Source organism: Diadema antillarum, unplaced genomic scaffold, assembly GCF_040938485.1.
Source record: "Diadema antillarum isolate AM-2024a unplaced genomic scaffold, OU_Dant_1.0 seq00000633_RagTag, whole genome shotgun sequence".
Lineage (NCBI taxonomy): Eukaryota > Metazoa > Echinodermata > Echinoidea > Diadematoida > Diadematidae > Diadema > Diadema antillarum.
This window is the reverse complement of record NW_027271550.1, coordinates 615,001-630,902: the sequence shown is the minus strand read 5'-3', so window position 1 is coordinate 630,902 and position 15,902 is coordinate 615,001. Positions and strand designations below refer to the sequence as shown.

Sequence of the window (15,902 nt, the reverse complement as noted above, 5' to 3'; positions counted from 1 at the left end):
AGAGTGTAATGATGTAAAATTGTTCAAATATATATTTACATGTATATGAATTTATATTTGTAGTGTATATATGTATACTATTATATTTATTTTTTAATGTAAATATCAGTGTGTTGTTTCATCATCACTGCAGAATATCTGCTTACTGAGTTTTGTTTTGTTTTTTCTCTTGCACTCTGCATTTTATATTGTGGTGATTAGTCAAATTCCCCTCAGCATTTGGAGATACATTATCCTGTGACAGTGACATTTTGTTGCATGTTCATGTGGGCTGAACATCGTCCTATATTCATCACTGGATAGTAAACAATTGAACAATGGAACAATGAAGATTTTGACCCGCTCAGTGGAATAAATGTTTGTATTCTTCAGAGCAGCTGACTAATATGGCTCATGATACGTTCTATATTGTAGTTTTAAGGAAGTCTCAAAATGAAACTGCATCTCTATTTCAGGCTCAATAGAGTTTTTGTTTCTGTTTTTGTTCTTGTTGTTGCTGTTGTTGTTGTTATTGTTGTTGTTGTTGTTGTTGTTGTTGTTGTTGTTGTTGTTGTTGTTGTTGTTGTTGTTGTTGTTGTTTTTGTTGTTGTTGTTGTTGTGGAAGGAATGTGTTTCCAAGTGCATTGATAAAGCCATGTCTTGGAACAGATGATGAGGCTTGTTGTTGGAATTGAACACAATAGGCGTTTTCACATCAGCCCGATAAAAATCCAAGCTCGAGATATTTTTTTATTTCCCAAATCAGAAAATAGCGCGCTATTTCCAAACATCGGGCTGATGTGAAAACGCCTATTGTTCTTTATAACCACAGGGCTTATAATGCTATTACCAGTTGATTATGAGTTAATCAGCTTTGCCATGTACATAGTAATGACCTCCATCTATTTATTAATCATTTCAAACCCTTCAGATGGAATATTTTGTTTGCTCCATCCTCCACCAGTCATCTGCATAATGTTAAGTTTGATAGTGTATGCAACATTGACTAAAATTCCTGCAGTGAATGTGAATCAATACCAAAAATAATACATAAAATGTATATAACATAATAGTGTTTAATAGTGTATACCAACATTTCTAAACTCTCTCTGTAATATGGTACATTGGAATTGGTGGAATGCTACCAGATATTGTGAAAAATTCACAAACCAGGGCCTTGTTTCATAAAGCTGTTTGTAAATTTGCACACAACTTTATAAACGACTTCAATATGGCAAGCCAAGTAGGTTTCCTAATTATTGTTGATATGTTGATATCATAAGCTAAAGTTGAAATTTGCAGATGATAATGATTATTCTTACATTTTAACATACGTTTTTAGTTGAAAGTGTTTTTTTGCCCTGATGTAAATGAAATATTGACATACAGTCACTCTCTGTCAAAAGATGATGAAAAAAAATGGGCACACATATTGACACTTCATATTCCAGTCATTCATAAAGTCATGCGTAACTTTACCAACAGCTTTATGAAACAGGGCCTAGGAGAATTTCAAAGTAGAGCTGAGTTGAGGAGTGTGAACTCCATTGTTTCCTCAGCATATAGATGAGATCAGGTCCTCCGGACTCGACTGCTCTACTCACATCTGACAGTAATTTAGATTTTAGCCGTGCATTGATTTCCACCGTAACTCCCATCTTAACTCACATAGACACATAGACAAAAATATGGACTGACAGACAGACAGTCACATACGTATGCAGCCCCCCTCTCCCCCCCCCCCCACAAAAAAAACAAACAAACAAACCACACACACTGAATGGACAGATGTTTGTTGACATTTTTTTTTTCTGAGTCCACAGGGTTTAGAGCAAATATTCTCTCACATCTGCAGATTACTCATAAAAAAGTACGAAAGAAAAAAAAGAGTAATGAATACCAATGAACAACATGCTTTGATACTTGCAACTGGGAGATTAATGTCAATCAAAATTAATAATGTTTAGGATTTCCCTAGGAAAGTGTTTTTCTCTATTTTTCTTTTGTTGTTTCGCAGACACCTCAAGATAATTTTTTTAATTGGTGATACCAGTGCAAGGATTACAGTGTACTTCCATGGTAAGTAACATTGCCCCTTAAAATAACAATGTGATAATGTATATGGTCCTGAATCATAGAGCTGTATTATACATCGAGCTGTATTATGCGGCTGTCCTGAATGCTCTGCATACTCTGGTTTGTGTGACGTAGGCTTGGAGATAAAATCCATACCAAAATATAGTGTACAATTTGTTGTTGGTTGTTGTTGTTGTTTTTTTTGCCATTGGCAATGCTCTGCCATGGGTTACAAGCTCCTGAACACAACACTGACGTCAGATGGCGCTATTCTCTTCATCATTGATTCGCCTGATGCAGCTGCCCTAGCACTGTGAAATGTGAATTAGGTGAAAGCGGCAACATTAGTAGAACACATCAGTGAAAGTTTGAGGAAACACGGACAATCGATGCAAAAGTTATGAATTTTCAAAGTTTTGGTGTTGGAACCGCTGGACGAGGAGACTACTAGACGTTATGACGTCATGTGGACAACAATATAAAGAAAATATAAAGGGAATTCCACAAAAATTCATTTTTCATCAAAATTATACATTCTATAAACTTGATACTGACATATATTAAGGGTAGTCATTATTCCGCCTGCTTTCTGAAAGCGGTTGGTCAAGTGCTCTTTCATTATGCTAGAAAAATAAAAGCTTGTTGAATTTTCTTTATATTTTCTTTATAATTGTTGTCCACACTTGATGTCATAAACTTAAGTAGTCTCCTCATCCAGCGGTTCTAACACCAAAACTTTAACAATTCATAACTTTTGCATCGATCGTCTGATTTTCCTCAAACTTTCGCTGATGTGTTCTACTAATGTTGCTGCTTTCACTCAATCCACAAACGCTTGTATAAGTTTGTACTTCGGAGTTTACTAATGCAGTCTGTCTGATTTCTGTAAAAACATTCGTAATAAAAGAACATCTATGAAGAAAAATGATGAACCAAATAATTGGAAAAAGAAATTATAAAAATCCCAATTTAGATGCAACTTTGGCTTCGGCTCATCTGATTCGAACAGATTAATTTGATTTGATTCGTTTTGATTTATTTTTCCATAACAATCATGAAAATAACATACAAATGAAAAAAAAAACTATGTGAACGAAACATGATCATTAAAGTAGTTCCAATTTAACTTTTACTCCTACTTCTACTACTACTTATACTACCACTACTACATCGTATTATCATACCACTATCACTTCCGCTACCACTACTACTACTACTATAAGCTGTACAACTACTCCCTTCTGACCGTCTCTCTCCCTCTCTCTCTCTCTCTCTCTCTCTGGCTTCCCCTTCGACTCACACACACACATACACACACATACACACACTCACACACTCACATGTCGGTATATACACACAGAACACATCCGATTAAATAATGATAATATATACACAAATGTTTATCTTGGAATTTTCCGCGTGTTGGACTTCGAATATTGTAATTATTAGAAGAAAGAGTCTCAAGTACGCCATGGATCCAACGAGAAGTTTTTTTATTACAAAATTTTCGGTCTACCTCAGACCTTCGTCAGTGCAAAGACGTTGGATCCATCTCGTTGGATCCATGGCGTACTTGAGATTCTTTCTTCTTCTTCTTCTTCTTCTTCTAATAATAATGATAATAATAATGATAATAACAATAATAATAATGATAATAATAATAATAATAATAATATATATATATATATTCTACGAAATTGTTTCTTTGATTAAAGAAATTACGAAAATGAGTTGCACGATTTAAAGAGCGATAGTTTAATTGGCATGTTCATCTCAATCATAACAGTTTACATTATCCTGTTACTAATGTACTCACACTGTACAGAAATGTCAGATTAGAATAGGGAAGGCTTGCAGTGCCATCCACAGTCGTGAAAGCAGTCCATGTCCTGGGACACAAATATGTTAATATCGGCAAATGAAACTGTGAGAGATAATTTATTCGTAATAAGCTTGGGGGGGGGGGGTTGGTGAGGAAGGAAATTGTTACTCACAAAATGTTTGATAGTTTATAATACCCGTTGCTTCAAGGGGATGGGAAACGACTTCTGGCTTTAACCAAAGACAAAAAAGAAAAAAAAAAACACAAATTAAAGGTATTAAACTCATAGGATTCTGTTAACCATTACTGCACGTCAAATTATAGTCAGTCATGTCAGTTGTTACGGTCATAGATTATCATCTTTGGAGGGTTTAACAACTTCGACGGGGAAATTGTCTCATCAAAATGCAGATTTAAAATCTTCATTAAAATCATGCGTCTTCACCACATACCATTCCCCTTCCTCCCACCTCCCCCCCCCCCAAAAAAAAAAACCCAAAACAAAACAAAACTTCACGAACGATGTCTACAGTAAAGTTGTTTTGGTACGACGTGCTAAAATCAATCCTTTGCTTTAACTGATTATGTCCTAATCATAAACCCGAAAGAACTGTAGATGTATCGACCGGCGCCATGCAATAATGACGTTATTCTGTCAGCAACCTTTGACCCTCGGAATGCACGCTAGTTTTTTCAATGATGCCAGTACCAGTTGTGGTTAGGATTATCCCCTCTGTGATTCCCATAATTCCCATTATACCAATCATGCCAGTAGTACCAAGAGTCGTAGTCATTGCCTTCATGACTATTCGAGTCCTCCCAGCTTTCATCGAGGTGGTTCTTCAACCACCACTCCCACCAGTCATTCCAAGACAGGGTGGTGGTGGTCGGCGGTGTAGGGCTGGTCTTGGGGATCAGCCTGACGGACGCGTGGAATCCCTTCTGTCTCTTCCAGCCCGTAACAAGCTCGAGGGTCAAAGAGTTGGATTCCGACGTCATCGTGCTCGGTAGCTGGGTTCCACACAGTCTGGGGCCAAATCGAAATGGTGGTGAATAATGATTATGATTTTGAATAATGATCGCTGATGTCATTCTTATTTTTGGGAAAAAGATCAGACAGAGGCACACTCAACATATGTGGCATACTAAATTTTTAACACTGCTTTCTCCAACAACCTAAAAGATATAGGATTGATTTCTCATCCTGTGCTTTCATGGAACACAAAACCCCCAAATTTTCGAAAGCCAATATAACCTTACTTCTAATGATTTACTCACTTCTAACAATCCGTTTGATTTTTCCATATATATATATATATATATATATATATATATATAATGTAGAATTAATGAGTTGATATAATACATGTATACACACACGTATATAATATATGACACATATATTATCTATAATTACATAAACACAAGTTATGTAAATGCATGTATATATATACAGACAGAAATGTAAAGAAAGAAAGAAAGACAGACAGACAGACAGACAGACAGACAGAAAGGAAAGGAACAAGGAGGTGGCAGAGAGAAACTCGGACTGTAATACAAGTTGATCGTGATAAGATTTACCTAAACGCATCGACTGTAGGTCCGAGATCGAGAGACAAGTAGGTAGAGGTGCATGAGTCAGTCACTGCTCCACTGCTGCCAACTTTGAACTTTTTAAATGTGATCTCAATCACATACCCTGTCGGGGCAGTAACGGTGTATGAACACGTGAAGTGTTTAGGGAACTTATTCGGATAGTTTATAGATTTAACTGAAAGGCATGTTGTGTCTTCGGTAAGTTCGTAAACCTCGTTGCACGGAGGTTCAGTTGGGGCCTTTGTGGTAGGAGGTTCGGTTGGAGTCTTTGTGGTAGGAGGTTCAGTTAGCACCTTAGTGGTAGGAGGCTCGGTTGGAGGTTTTGTGGTAGGAGGTTCAGTTGGCGCTTTTGTGGTAGGAGGCTCAGTTGGCGCCTTAGTGGTAGGGGGTTCAGTTGGCGCCTTTGTGGTAGGAGGTTCAGTTGGCGCCTTTGTGGTTGGAGGCTCAGTTGGCGCCTTTGTGGTAGGAGGCTCAGTTGGCGCCTTAGTGGTAGGAGGCTCAGTTGGCGGCTTAGTGGTAGGGGGTTCAGTTGGCGCCTTTGTGGTAGGAGGTTCAGTTGGCGCCTTTGTGGTAGGGGGTTCAGTTGGCGCCTTTGTGGTAGGAGGTTCAGTTGGCGCCTTTGTGGTAGGAGGCTCAGTTGGCGCCTTTGTGGTAGGAGGTTCAGTTGTCGCCTTTGTCGTAGGAGGTTCAGTTGGCGCCTTTGTGGTAGGAGGCTCAGTTGGCGCCTTAGTGGTAGGAGGCTCAGTTGGCGCCTTTGTGGTAGGAGGCTCAGTTGGCGCCTTTGTGGTAGGAGGCTCAGTTGGCGCCTTAGTGGTAGGAGGCTCAGTTGGCGCCTTAGTGGTAGGGGGATCAGTTGGAGACTTTGTGGTAGGAGGTTCAGTTGGGGCCTTTGTGGTAGGAGGCTCAGTTGGAGCCTTAGTGGTAGGAGGTTCGGTTGGAGCCTTTGTCGTAGGAGGCTCGGTTGGCGCCTTAGTGGTAGGAGGCTCAGTTGGAGACTTTGTGGTAGGAGGTTCAGTTGGCGCCTTTGTGGTAGGAGGCTCAGTTGGCGCCTTAGTGGTAGGGGGATCAGTTGGAGCCTTTGTCGTAGGAGGTTCAGTTGGCGCCTTTGTGGTAGGGGGTTCAGTTGGTGCCTTTGTGGTAGGAGCCTCAGTTTGCGGCTGAGTGGTAGGAGGCTGAGTTGGAGGTGCAGTGCTAGGTAACAATACAGTGTACGTAGCTCTAAAGCCAGGATAGTTGATCGACTCGTCGGACCGGAACCAGATCATTATTTCTTGCCCGACAGAATATATCGTACTGGGCAGGGTTGACCCGCAGTATTGTTCACCGCCATAAGTGGGGTTTTCTGCCATGACCTCAACGTAGTCCCACAAACAACCCTGGGGCTCAGCCGGCTCCAGCGAAAATGCTTCAAATGTCAATTCTATAACTGCACCCTCTGGTATGTTTTCAGGCTACATAAAAGATAAGAACATTGATAATTTTTATCAGTCTGAATATCGACATAGACAAGACACGTAAAATCAATAGCTCCTCATAATTATATTTTCCTCCTCTTATTCGTCTTTTGTTTGGTTTTGTTTTTGTTTGTTTTTACGTAGAAAATGGTATTTTGAAGCTCTAGCATCTCATTGATTTCTCATGCTCTTTCAGGGAAAATATGAAATCGTAGTTTGGAGCCGTTTAAAGAATCCATCCTCAATCTGTACATGCACTATTAACAAGCATAATGAACCAATACCTTAAAAAAGAAACTTTTGCTTCCACTCATACAGTTTATCAATAGTTACGGCATGTTTCCTATACACTATGTCCCAAAAAAATACAACGGGACCCCCCGCAAATGATATCTTTAAAAATAGTGAATCAATCTGAATACAAATTCAGGGTATGAAACTATAACTCATTGCCCACATCATACAGAAAACCCCATTCGATTTGCTTCAGTGGTTAAAGAAAAATGAGGAATTTTGTAGAGGATGTCGGGAATCTCTTTTGTCCCAGTTCTGTCTGTTATTCACACACTAGAGCATTGAATTGCTAGAATTGGAAAAATTAGACTCATGACATGCTTTACAACAATCTACATTTCTCTCTGACCGCTTAACCAAATTGAAGGAGGTTTTCTGCAAAATAGAGCTAAGATGTTATATTCTAAGGCCCCGAAGTAGCACTTAGACAGGCCGATCATTTTGGATGTTATCAATTCGAAAATTTGATTGTAATTTTTGAGGGACATACTGCAGTATGTCCCACAAAAATTACAATCAGATTTTCGCATTGATAATATCCAATATGATTTTTTTTTTTCAATGCTACTTCAGGGTCTTAAAATATAACATCTTAGCTCCATTTTGCAGAAATCCCCATTCGATTTGGTTAAGCGGTCACAGAGAAATGGGGATTCTACTAAAGCATGTCATGAGTCTGATTCTTCCAAGTTTAGCACTTCGATGATTTTATGTGTGAACAATAGACAGAACTTGGACAAAAGAGATTCCCGACATCCTCTGCAAAATTCCTCATTTCTCTTTGACCACTGAAGCAACTCGAATGGGGTTTTCATACCCTGAATTTGTATTTAGATTGATGCAATATTTTTAAAGATATCATTGCGTAGGGCCCCGTTGTAATTCTTTTTTTTTTTGGGGGGGGGGGGACATACGTACATGCCTCAATGAAAGTAGATAGATTCCCCCCCCCCCCCCAAAAAAAAAAAAAGTTCGATATTTACAGTAAATATAGTACTGTAGCAAGCATTGATACAATCATTTCACTCATTACCTCCAACATTAGGGTAAAACTGTCAAGATACACCGCATCATTATAATCAATAACGGAAGTGAAATGTGCAATGGAAACGACATACAGGCATAATGAGGGATGGACTACCCTTCCCGTTCCCCCCCCCCCTTGTTTTTTGTTTATAGCTCATCCCGTCCCTGCTGGGAAGAACACAGTGCCCCACAGTGTGAGAAACACAGTGTGAACACAGTGTGAATACATTGTGAACACATTGTGAAATCTCTTCACACTGTTAAATTCGAGCGTTTTAACATTGTGAACACATTGTGAATCAACAATTCACAGTGTGACACAGAACATTACCATGTGAAAATTCTGGGAAAACCAAACCACAGTGTGAAATCATCTCTACACTGTTCAATTCTAGCGTTTTCCACATAGTGGACTATGTGACCACACTGTGAACGCACTGTGGGACACTGTGTTCTTTCCAGGAGGGGTAATCGCGCTATAATGTTTCTTTATGCATTATTTTTCTTACCTTGATATAATACATACAGACTGTACTGTCCGGGTAATTCCCAGTACCATAGTTGGGCGATTCAATTACGCCAGATGTCGCATTGTAGGTTACCTCACAGGCTGTTTGTGGCAACAGTATAACAAAGGCAGTTGTGAAAATACAACAGATAAACACACATACTGTAGTTACAGTGAACATACTGTATCTGGCGATGCTCGTTATTCCTAAGGTTCATTAATTCCGATAATGAAATAAGATTCATTTCCAAAACACACTCATTTTCCCTATACCTAGAAGTTCGTTAATCTGAAAAAATGAAAATGGTTCGTTAATTCGAACACGAAATTATGGCGTTATTTCGAAAGTGCGTTAATTGAAAATTGAAAGGAGGCTCGTTATCAAAAAAATAATCACAAACGATGTAGAATCCGTATTTCCGGAATACGTTTAAAAGGTAGGCCTACTTAGTTTGCAGTAAGTGGTGATGATGTTCACTATGTGACACACACAGATCGACACATATTATAATTATTGTACGTATGTTATATACCCTACAAAACATGAAAAGAAACCGGGTGTGATTTATGTAATGCAACAAAGCGATTTGGGGGGGGGGGGGGGTATTCTCTGTTCACGACGAAACTGCATAGCAAGATCATATTATACAGACAAATGCTCACTTACGTTCCGTGTAATCTGACGACTCGGTTTGGCAGGTTGTACCAGTGTATTCTTCGGGACAGACGCATTCGCACCTCTCATTGAGGTAGCCTTCGTTTTCGCAAATGAGATCGGATGAACAGTTCTCTGCACAGTTGTAGATCAGATTGGCTAATTTGGCGTCCTTGAAGCTGAGACCGTCGCGCTGTCCCATATTCGCCATTTCGAATGGATCCAGCGTCGTGATCGTCGGAAGGTCAGTATTGTTGGCAAAGGCCTGGATATAATATGGAGGAACACACAATTAGTGATCTATCACTTGGTCTACTCCCACTTCGTTTTTATAGCTATCTAATCGCAACCCACCTGGTCTAATCCTGTTTCGCCTACAACCAGTTCGTCTATTGGCCATTGAATTTTTAGTCCAATTGCCACTTAGCCTCATAACCAGTTGCTCTACTTCCAGATGGGCTAAGCCCACTTCGTCTAATACCCATAGTTTAATAGACAAAATGGAAAACGACAAAACTGCAATTAGACCATCTGGTCATTAGGCAAAATGATAAGTAGCCAAACTGGGCATTAGACCAAGCGAGAAGTAGATCAAAAGGGCATTAGACGAAATCGATAGTAGACCAAGCGAGTTCAGCCGTAGCCAGGGGCGGAGGGCGCCCCCCCCCCCCACCTTTGATATTGTAAACGCGCCCCCTCTTTACGGAATTCCTGGATCCGCCCCTGGTAGTGGTGTTAGACGAACTGAAAAAGTGGACCATCTGATGGTAGATCAATGAGGCAATAAACCAACACACAAACGCACGCACACACACACACACACACACACACATATATACTTCTGAAAAGCATCTCCAAAAACAAATCAATTCTTGCTGACAGCAATTTTGGTCTATCCTTTATTTACCTGTTCAAAATCTCATCGTTCATTTGTCATTAGTTAATTCTGTATGCTCACTGCAACGACTTATTACCACCTGCCATGTCCTATGACAGAGTGATCGTGTAGCTGAGATCCCTCTTTTACATGTTTGACGATGGAGTAAAATTGTGCTATAGAAATCGCTGACCAAAATGTAGATGCCCAATACATCGATCTCACTATATTCTTGCAGTAAGTACTGCATGCACACGCCCGAATATTGTGCGTCCGTTCGTTATCGTCAAAACGTTGAATCTATTCTGCATTCATGTGATGCTTACAATTTTTTACCCTTGGGTTGAGGCAGGACAGCAGGCAATGCCAGAGAGCGCATTGACAAAGTTATAACACATGACGACGAACAAGACCAAGGAATAAAGGAGGGTGCGATTTAAAAAAAAAAATGTAGAAAAGAAAACAAAACCTCACTGTTGAGCCGTAGTGCATGAGGGAACCGATGTCGTAAGATACCGTCATAATGACTTCATCTTCCACTAACTTAATAAAGTTGTTCTCGACGCCAGCACCATCCTGAATGTTGGAAAAGTAAACTTTTATGTAGTCGTCTCGGTCTGGTCTCTGCTGTTCGTGAAAGAATCCAATAGCATGACCTATTTCGTGAGCCGTTGTCCCTAGCTGAAATATAAAGGGAAAAGAAAACCTATGGACGTCAAGGAATAAATGGGTCAATTCACATGATTTCAATAATCTCCCTAATGATAAAGATTTTGCAAATGTTTGCAGTGACACACAGCAAGTAGCTTTTAAAGAAAAGGGGTTATGATTGTCACTCTGGACTGTGAAAGTATACAAACAGGGAAGGGTAAATATGATGCCTGGTGGCTTTTTTTTTTTTTTTTTAGCATGCACCTAGGCGATCATGAGGGGTCGGGTTCTCGCTGATATTATGGTAATGTATTCTTGTGCTCTCAGTCCGTCGTATGATATTGTCTAGTCATTGGTTTGTTAACAATAGCCTGGGAGCATTAAAACAAATACCATGACAATATCTGATAACGATAAGTGATGTAGACCTCGTGTTTACAGTATAGTTGGTAGTGACCTTGAATTCGATACAAGTACTTTAATCAGACATGTAACATGTGTAAAGAATAGTGATCACCATGGTGTTCATGCTGATAATAATGATAAAAGGAAAAATAACGTCACAACAAATCCTGTAAGTTGTATTCGGCAGAATTTCCAACTGTATACATAAATCTCTGCAGTGCTCGTTTAAACTACGAACTGACGAAAATTAATCACTATAAGTTATTTGGGCATTTTTTATCATTTCAACTATACCGGGTGTCCCAAAAAAGCGGAACGGTGGATTTTCAGTACTTTGCGTTCTAAAAGTGATATATTTTTTGACATCATTAGAAAGAGCATTTTCCGCAGAAGACAATGATACCAAAATCATTAAATTTGGTTCAGTACTTTTTATTCTACGCTAATTTCTGAAAATGCAGTCATTTTCAAATTTCGCCGGATTTTGGGGACTTATGAGATAATAATTTGAGTGCGACACGCGATCCATACGGTGAATATTGTGTAAGCTCGCTTTCACACTGGGCACTGGCCAGGAAAAAGCAGTGTGTGTGTGTGTGTGTGTGTGTGTGTGTGTGTGTGTGTGTGTTTGTGTGTGCGCGCACCCAATATGAAAGCGTTATCTTTTGTTGACATGGATCAACGAGCTTATACAATTCGCCGTATGGAACGCGTGTCGCATCCAAATTATTATCTCATAAGTCGCAAAAAATTGAAAATGACTGCATTTACAGAAATTGGCGTAGAATAAAAAGTACTGAACCAAATTTAATGATTTTGGTATCATGGTCTTCTGCGGAAAATGCTCTTTCTAATGATGTCAAAAAATATATCACTTTTAGAACGCAAGATACTGAAAATCCACCGTTCCGCTTTTTTGGGGACACCCGGTATATATCTCATGTATATCAATAGATAATGTGGTAAATCTGTGATATTTTGCTCTTTCGGCCTACGTGGTGAAGAGCTGTACAAAGGGCTGCCATATATCCTCTATTGGTAACGACCAACACGATCTCGTACCTTATCTATCACTTTCGATGTAGTTTTATACATATATAGTGTATACACGTGTATAATTTATATAATAGTACAAACCCATAATTATGTTTCTCATACTTACCCCATTACATCCACTTCCGATTGAAATATCTTGCGTGCCTTGATCACCGATTCGTCCGACGTAAGACCAGCAGCTGAAGGAAACACAAAAACAAAAACAAAGACAAACACACACACACACACACACACACACACACACACATCGCCACTCAAGTTAAAGTGCATAACTAACAAAACACGGCGAGGAATATTACATGGAGATGGGAGTACACTTGGGGTGGGGCATGCCGACAAGCCTTCTATTTTTCTCAAACTCGTTTAAAAGTCACAAACGGCTCTGAATGGTGTTTTTTTCTCTCATTTTGTGAGACGTTGCATTTGATAGGGTCAAATGTTTGACAGTAATAACTTAGTTTCTCCCCGTGTCATACATTTATGTTTTGAATTACTCGTATGTTTAGTAAAATATTCTGGTGCAATATTCCTTTTGTCATTATTACTTAAAATATTCCTATGGCAATCTCTTGGAATGACACCTCTTGCTGAAAGACTAATAAGAATGATACGAATCTTTATCGAACATTTATGTAAACATGACCTAAACACATCGACATCATGGCTTAAGCTCGAAGTTTGTGGTAAATTTCAACTTTGGTCGTGGTCTGTCTTAGGTCGAAAGTAATCAATGCCAGTTCGAGAGCCCTCAATAGTTCGAGCCAGATGACGACGACTTCACGCCACTTTACATTATATCGTTTGCTGATGTCTTACATGGCTAATTTCAAATGTTTAAGGAGATCAAAGCTCAAATATAAATGTGGATTGGGTGAAAGCAGCAATACTAGAAGAACAAATCAGTGAAAGTTTGAGGAAAATCGGACGACCAATTCAAAAAAGTTGTAAAGCTTCGGTGCCGTGATCGCTTGATAAGGAGACTGCTACACTCCATGACGTCATTATGGACATCAATATAAAGGAAAATGAAGGAAATAAATATATTCCGCTTTTATAGCATAATGAAAGAGCACTTGACTTACCTCTTTCAGAAAGCAGGAGAAATAATATTACCCTTGATATACGTCAGTGACAAGTCGCTTTTCACGAAATATAGACCTTTGAGGAATTCTCCCTGTATGTTTTCTTTACAAGCTTGCTGCTGTCGAAAATGACGTCATTATGACTAGTCTCCTTATTGCGCGGTGATGGCATTGAATCTTTAAAATTCATAACATTTGAATTGATTGTCCGATTTTCCTCAAACTTTCACTGATGTGTCGTACTAATTACGCTGCTTTCACTCAAGACTCAATCCGCAATATATTTTGGCTTAGGTTTCCTGTATAATATAGTGCTCATTCGAAAAGCAAACGACTCACCCATCTCCCTTGAAGAAACGGATTTTCTGGTGGTACCCCAAACTGTTCCCGGTCGCCGTAGAGTAAGGTACAAACTTCAGGCAAGTTAGACTCATCCAGTGCTCCAATGCGTTCAGGATGTAAGACTCGTCATCGGCTGAAAAAAAATGAAATAAAACGAAAAAAGAAAACAAAACACTCAAAAGAAAAGAACAAAACCCTCCAGGAGAATGGGCGGAATAGACAGATGAAACTACAGCGACTGATAATCCCGGTTCAAACGAAAAGCAATGTCAGGTCAGTGTTCAGTGTTTTATTGCTTTTGTTGTTGTACTTCTTCTTCTTTTGACTTTTTTGTGTTGTGTCTCAATTAAAGTTAACAAATATTGAAAAGTTACGAAAGCGCGGAAGGAAAAAAAGAACTCGGTGTTTCGACACATGACATACATTCAAGAACATGAAGGGAGGGGGCCACGGGATAGATTTTGACAACATAATTGACAAAAATTATCTTTTGATAAGAAATGTGGTATCTGTGACAATTTACGACGAAAGCATCGTCAACAACATTTAACGCGGACGACCTCTCGGGGTGCCCTGTGAATGCCACGATAAATGACCCAGTAAATGAATTTTTGTCCTTTGAAATAACTTCCTTCTTGAAAGTGTTATTTGATAATGCAAACAGGTGACGATTCCTGTTACATAGTGTCATTCTTTTGTCGACCAATATATATATATATATATATATGACAATAACGGTGGCTCGATGGTCCGGGTCACTAAAAACTGATTCCGGGCCACCAAAAAAAGAGAGCTATTCTTTGGTTGCCCGACTTGTCAACTGACATTAACTATAGGATGGGTTGTTAATTTTCCTTTTATTTCGGGCAGCGAAATTTCTACTGGGGCTACCAAATTTAAAGATTTTTTTTTTTAGCCCTTTTAGGCTATCAGGGGGAAAAAGATAGTGTCAGCCTTGTGTATATAATACATATACATATACATATGCATACACACATACATACATATATACATACATATCATAATCTTAATACCTGATGTGGAGTCGATTTCGTACATGACTGTGTTCTGTGGCCATCGCTTGGTCAGGTCAGTGGTGGCCTTTCTTCTTTTTCGTTTTGGTCTCTGCTCTTCGGAAGAATCCGAACTTCCATCTTTCTGCTTTCGCCAAATTTCGTCACTTTCATCAACACTGATTTCCTCCTCACTTTCATCAACTTCATCGTCCTCTTGGAAGAGAATCCGTAGTTGCTCCACGGTCAGCTTCATGTCGCCACCGGTGACGTTTTGCTCGGCAGTGACGCTTGTCGACAACGGATCAACCTTCGTGCAAGAATCAAAACGTCTCATTTTGAGACCGTAATGGGAAATAGCCTAGTTTGAAACCTAAATCAAATTCCTTCTTCCAAAGAAAGTCAGTGTTCACGTACAAAGACAACGAAACTAAGTTTCCAGGACGACCAAGGATATAATTTTTCCAAACAAGATATATTATTTGTTAATAAATATCATGAAGTAGGACTAAGAATGTTTTCATGTCGAGTTCAAGAAACAAATTGCCCACATCATGAAGTGTTGACAAAATGATAATGATAATCATAATAATAACAATGATAATAATAATAATAATTATTATTATTGTTATTATTATTATCATCATTATTATTGTTATTATTATTATCATCATTATTATTGTTATTATTATTATTATCATTATTATCATAAGAACAACAAAAAACACTATTAAAGTTGCATCCTCGTAAAAACAACACACATTCCACTCTTGTCAGACGAACTCCATGTTATGAGAACGGATTTGAAAAAAATTATTGGACAAGTGGTACCGTAGAATGAATCAGGGCACTTCCGAAATGGTTACACATGCCATGTCGTGGCAACGTAACAGAGCTCCATTGTTGTCAGTGAAAGGGCCTTCCATGAAAACAGCCTTTGAGGTGAATGGGCTGTTAAAGAGATATCACTGTTGTTCATATCATTAGTAACTATGATCGTAGTTCCAGCTGTCATTTTAGTCCAGTCCGCTACAACGACTCACTCTCAATATTATCATTGTCATTG

The 15,902-nt window shown here is 39.0% G+C and overlaps 1 protein-coding gene across 1 annotated transcript in view; it reads right to left on the bottom strand.

Annotated features, from left to right (window-relative positions):
- Positions 1-4,570: 4,570 nt before the first annotated feature.
- The window catches only part of LOC139736185 (uncharacterized), a 13,716-nt gene continuing 2,384 nt past the window's right edge, over positions 4,571-15,902 (bottom strand). The window contains exons 2-9 of the mRNA XM_071646918.1: positions 14,858-15,146; positions 13,821-13,956; positions 12,506-12,578; positions 10,762-10,968; positions 9,423-9,675; positions 8,757-8,857; positions 5,459-6,924; positions 4,571-4,904 (exon numbers count right to left, since the gene is read on the bottom strand). Of these exons, the coding sequence (XP_071503019.1) occupies positions 4,571-4,904; positions 5,459-6,924; positions 8,757-8,857; positions 9,423-9,675; positions 10,762-10,968; positions 12,506-12,578; positions 13,821-13,956; positions 14,858-15,146 (2,859 nt within the window). The remainder of the gene's footprint in view (positions 4,905-5,458; positions 6,925-8,756; positions 8,858-9,422; positions 9,676-10,761; positions 10,969-12,505; positions 12,579-13,820; positions 13,957-14,857; positions 15,147-15,902) is intronic.